This window comes from Zeus faber (genome assembly GCF_960531495.2).
Source record: "Zeus faber genome assembly, chromosome: 11".
Taxonomy (NCBI): Eukaryota; Metazoa; Chordata; class Actinopteri; order Zeiformes; family Zeidae; genus Zeus; species Zeus faber.
This window is the reverse complement of record NC_137205.1, coordinates 31,399,016-31,403,894: the sequence shown is the minus strand read 5'-3', so window position 1 is coordinate 31,403,894 and position 4,879 is coordinate 31,399,016. Positions and strand designations below refer to the sequence as shown.

The 4,879-nt window shown below is 45.4% G+C and overlaps 1 protein-coding gene across 1 annotated transcript; it reads left to right on the top strand.

Moving 5' to 3' along the window:
• LOC307237435 (somatostatin receptor type 5-like) lies at positions 1-2,597 on the top strand (the record flags this gene model as incomplete). Its single annotated transcript, XM_080010147.1, has 3 exons — positions 1-703; positions 1,061-1,471; positions 2,535-2,597. Exons 1-3 carry the CDS (start codon positions 2-4, stop codon positions 2,595-2,597), a joined length of 1,176 nt encoding a protein of 391 aa, XP_079866273.1. The 5' UTR covers position 1.
• Positions 2,598-4,879: the final 2,282 nt, after the last annotated feature.

The following is a 4,879-nucleotide window of genomic DNA, read 5'->3' as shown; positions in this document are numbered from 1 at the left end:
GATGAATTACAGCTGGACTTCTGGAACTGAGGACGTCACCTTGTCCTCCCCCATGAATCACTTTGGAGACTCGCCAGCCTTGGCCAACTCCTCCCACAACGCCTCGGACAACGCGATGCCTTTCTTTGGCAGCGGCTCGGTGCCCACGGGAGTCATCTACCTCACGGTCTTCGTCGTGGGCATCCTGGGCAACACGCTGGCCATTTACGTGGTAGTGCGCTACGCCAAGATGAAGACGGTGACCAACATGTACATCCTCAACCTGGCCCTCGCCGACGAACTCTACATCCTGGGAATCCCCTTCCTGGGCACCCAGACCGTGCTCTCCTACTGGCCCTACGGGGAGTTCCTCTGCAAGATATACATGACGGCCGATGCCATGAGCCAGTTTACCTCCATCTTCTGCCTGACGGCCATGAGCATCGACCGCTACCTGGCCGTGGTGCACCCTATCCGCAGCGCCAAGTGGCGGAGGCCACAGGCGGCCAAGGTCTTCAACGGCATGGTGTGGGTGGTGTCCTTCCTGGTGGTGCTGCCGGTCACCATCTACTCGGACGTGCAGGACCGCTTCTTCTCCTGCAACATGAGCTGGCCCGAGCCGCAGAAGGTGTGGTCCTCGGCGTTCATCCTCTATACCGCCATCCTGGGGTTCTTCGCCCCCCTGCTGGTCATCTGCCTCTGCTACCTGCTCATCGTCATCAAGGTGCGCTGTTGCCGGTGGAAGACGGCCTGTTCACATGTGTCTGAGCAGTGACAAATATCTTTACCATCCTGTTGGCAGAGATTTAAAAGTTAAAGGTTAAGTTAAGTCCAAAATTTGTAAAAAACGCTGAAAAGTAGATGGCGATTGAATAGTAGTACCATTGAAAAGCGGTGATATTATTTGTTTATTAAGATATTGGAGTTAATTTAATACAGATTCGATTTGGCCATTGTATATGCAGTTGGAGCAATATTGCCCTGTGACATTAACAGTTTTTCCCAGCAATGAAATGTGTTTGTAACAAGTAACAAGCTGTAAGTCCGAACCTCAATATTAAATTAAACTCTTTGGCGCTAGGTGCGGTCGGCTGGCGTGCGCGTGGGTCTGACCAAGCGGCGCAAGTCTGAGCGCAAGGTGACGCGCATGGTGGTGATCATCGTGGTGGTGTTCGTGCTGTGCTGGCTGCCCTTCTTCCTCACCAACATGGTCAACCTGGTTCATATCATCCCCGAGACCAACGGCACAGTGGCGTTGTACTTCTTCATCGTCATCCTCACCTACGTCAACTCCTGCGCCAACCCCTTCCTCTACGCCTTCCTGTCCGACAACTTCAAGCAGAGCTTCCGCAAGGTTCTGTGCCTCCAAACGGGGAACGGCGTCGGCTCGATGGGCCCCGCGTCCGGCTCTCAGAAGAAAGCCACGGTGGAGGAGCACCGCCCGTTTACCCCTGAGAGCAAGAGGCAGAACGGGAACACGCAGAGCACCGAGGTAAGGCACTGAATCAAAAGAGCCGTCACTTCATCTACGCTCCACTTGTCTTGTTCGTGTCCAAATGTTGAGCTTTGAGTTTTGCTATTTCCTATTTGGTTTCACTTCATAATACAGTCGGAAGTTTCTTCCCTCTGAGCCGAGAGTGGGCAGGGTCCCAAACGGAGTCCTTGTCATGTGACGCTCTTGCTTCAATCCAAAGCAATGACAGAGCCGATGACACTGTGTGTCATCGTATCCAAATGTATCCGAAATTAAAAAACCTTTTTACAAGAGATTTTGCGACGTCGGAGACATGAGACGGAAGGAATGCTTTCAGTGCAGAAAAATGCGGATATTTCTGGGGTTTTTTTTCAAATCGGCTTCTATAACAGAATCCGAACTTTTCGCCAGGGCGTCGCCGTTTTGTTTTCTGTTGGTCGCACAAGTCTCGCCTCCAACGCTGATTGGCGCAATGCAAATTCTGGTTGCTTCAAGCTGACCTGTAGCTACCGATGCCAGACCCTGAATCGCAGACACATTTAAAAAAGTGGGCGTGGCTGGCGATTCAGGGGCTGGAACCAGGCAACTAACCCGCCTCAAAGTGGCAGTCCATGTCTTTGCCTGTGTCGGTTCGATTACTCTTCAAGTCCCAGAATTCAGTTTGAACCTGCTACATTTTTTTTCAATGTTCAGGTTTAGGTTTCATCTGGTTTCCTTTTTTCTCTCGGTTTGTTTCTCTTTTTTTTCTCCGTCACTCGTGGTGGTGGAGGACATTGTTTGTTCTTTTCTTTCCATACTCTCGGTTTACTGAGCACAACTTGCATGTGGCGGACCCCGCCACCGACAATGGGAGCCAGACAAAGAAAATGAATTGAATTTTCTTATTACTGTTCTTATCGCTAAGTGTCACCTAAATTAGGTAGCGAATAAGGGATTTTTTCAAACACAAATAATCTCTTTAAGAAGAGTTAAGCCGCAGGTCAAACGAAAATAAAAATGATGTGTTAGCGGCCGTGACTCACCGGCTTCGTCAGATCCGATGTGCGAGCTGCTGTTCGGCGCTGACGCCCGTGTTCTGCAGTTGTCTTTGCAGCGCGTCCACATGGAGCCCGGCGGGGACACCAAGGACGGCTTCCTGCCCTGAGAAGAGCCCGGCGGCAGGGACCCGCGGGCCCCGGGACACGGTGCGGCCTCTGGGACTCCCCTTCCTTTCCGCCGACCCCGTCTGCATTTCCCGCCTCCTCTCTGTCCCGCGAGCCATATGTTTCTGGGGAAAGCGAACGGTGGAGGGAAGAAGGGATGAGAGAGGAGTGACCTGAATAAAGGATTCATACGGTTTTTGTTTTATTCTTTTTTTGTGTAAAAATGATTCCTGATTGGCTTTCCATTGTATAAGAGCGTCTTGTTAAAATATTACACTCCTCAAAACATAATGCATTCATTACTGCAGTTGATATGGTTTTGTGTACTGTAACCATGGTAGGATGGTAGATGCTAGCACTGCTATGGGGCTTCCGGAGGTCGAATGTGTGGGGGAAAGCTGCGGACCAGGGGCCAGGGGAAGGTGCATGCGTTGTTAATATGCGGTCCACGTGCCAGCTGCGCTGAACTTTCACGCCTTACCTTTCACCTGCGCGACAAGGATCCTAGATATTCGATGCGGCGGCCGTTACAAGCGGATCAACCTGACGACGGCAGGAGCCTCTGCACGGTCACAGTATCAGGAAAGGTCCAAACGTCGAAAATCCAAAACCCAGTCTGTGGAAACCTGGACGCCATGAAAAAACAACAACAACAACAAAAATAACATTTTGTGCGAGTAAAACTGTGAATTTGTTCATTTCAACGACAGAGCCCTCCATTCCATAGAGCTTTTCTCATTTTCAATGGACACCAAAATACAATAAATTTACCTAAAACATCTGTTGAATATATATAGAACAGTAGCCTGAAGGTGCTGAAACTCGTTTCTCTCATTTCCACTGAAATCAATATTTCAAAATTAAACGTTGCTTGTGTTGATTGTGTATGTTTGGGTGATTAAGAAAGGTACGAAAGTTAGTGGAGGATGTAAAAAAAAAGAAAAAGGACATGTCACAAAACGATTTTCCGTCGAGGTCTTTTCATTTTCATTTTCCTAATCCTTTTCATTTTCATTTTCATTTTCCTTTTCCATTTTCTTCTCCTTCTCCTTTTTCTTTTCCTTTTCCTGGATGAGTCTCTTCCGCTTCTTGGCTGTTTTCGGAGCTGTCGTCGTGATGTTACGTGTTGAAGTGTAACAAGCAACGGAATTCTTTCAATAAATATATATGGATATGAGCAGCGTCTTCCTGCTTCATTTCTTGTTCTCATGCACATTTTTATGTGTTTCACTTTTACAATTTTACAGTTTTACAATTTTACATTTTTGAGGTTGATTTAATATTGGCAAGTGATTAATTCTAATTTATTAAATACATATCCATCCACCCATCTATCTATCTATCTATCTATCTATCTATCTATCTATCTATCTATCTGTCTATCTATCTATCTATCTATCTATCTATCTATCTATCTATCTATCTATCTATCTATCTATCTATCTATCCATCTATCTATCTATCTATCTATCTATCTATCTATCTATCTATCTATCTATCTATCTATCTATCTATCTATCTATCTATCCATCTATCTATCTATCTATCTATCTATCTATCTATCTGTCTGTCTATCTATCTATCTATCTTTCTATCTATCTATCTGTCTGTCTCTCTGTCTGTCAGTCTGTCTGTCTATCCACCTGTCTGACTGTCTGTCTGTCTATCTGTCTGTCTGTCCATCTACCTACAGTATCTAGTATATCTGTTGTATGGTTGTACATGTGTCGCCACAGCCCTCATCCCCTCCTCTGCTTCCCACATCATCTTTCTATTTACTGACATCAGAGCATATTTTTCTGCTCGTGGGCTTGAATGTAGAAAACGCTTCTGTTTTCCTGCCCTTCACCCCGAGGCCTGCACCGTGAAGGAACAAGACACGGAATATCTAAAGGACGGAAGAAGAGGGTGACGTAGATAGATCGATAGATCAATAGATCGATAGATAGATAGATAGATAGATAGATAGATAGATAGATAGATAGATAGATAGATAGATAGATAGATAGATAGATAGATAGATCGATAGATGGATCGATCGATAGATCATTCGATAGATCGATAGATAGATAGATAGATAGATAGATAGATAGATAGATAGATAGATAGATAGATAGATAGATAGATAGATAGATAGATAGATAGATAGATCGATAGATAGATAGATAGATAGATAGATAGATAGATAGATAGACAGATAGATAGATAGATAGATAGATAGATAGATAGATAGATAGATAGATAGATAGATAGATAGATAGATAGATAGATAGATAGATAGATA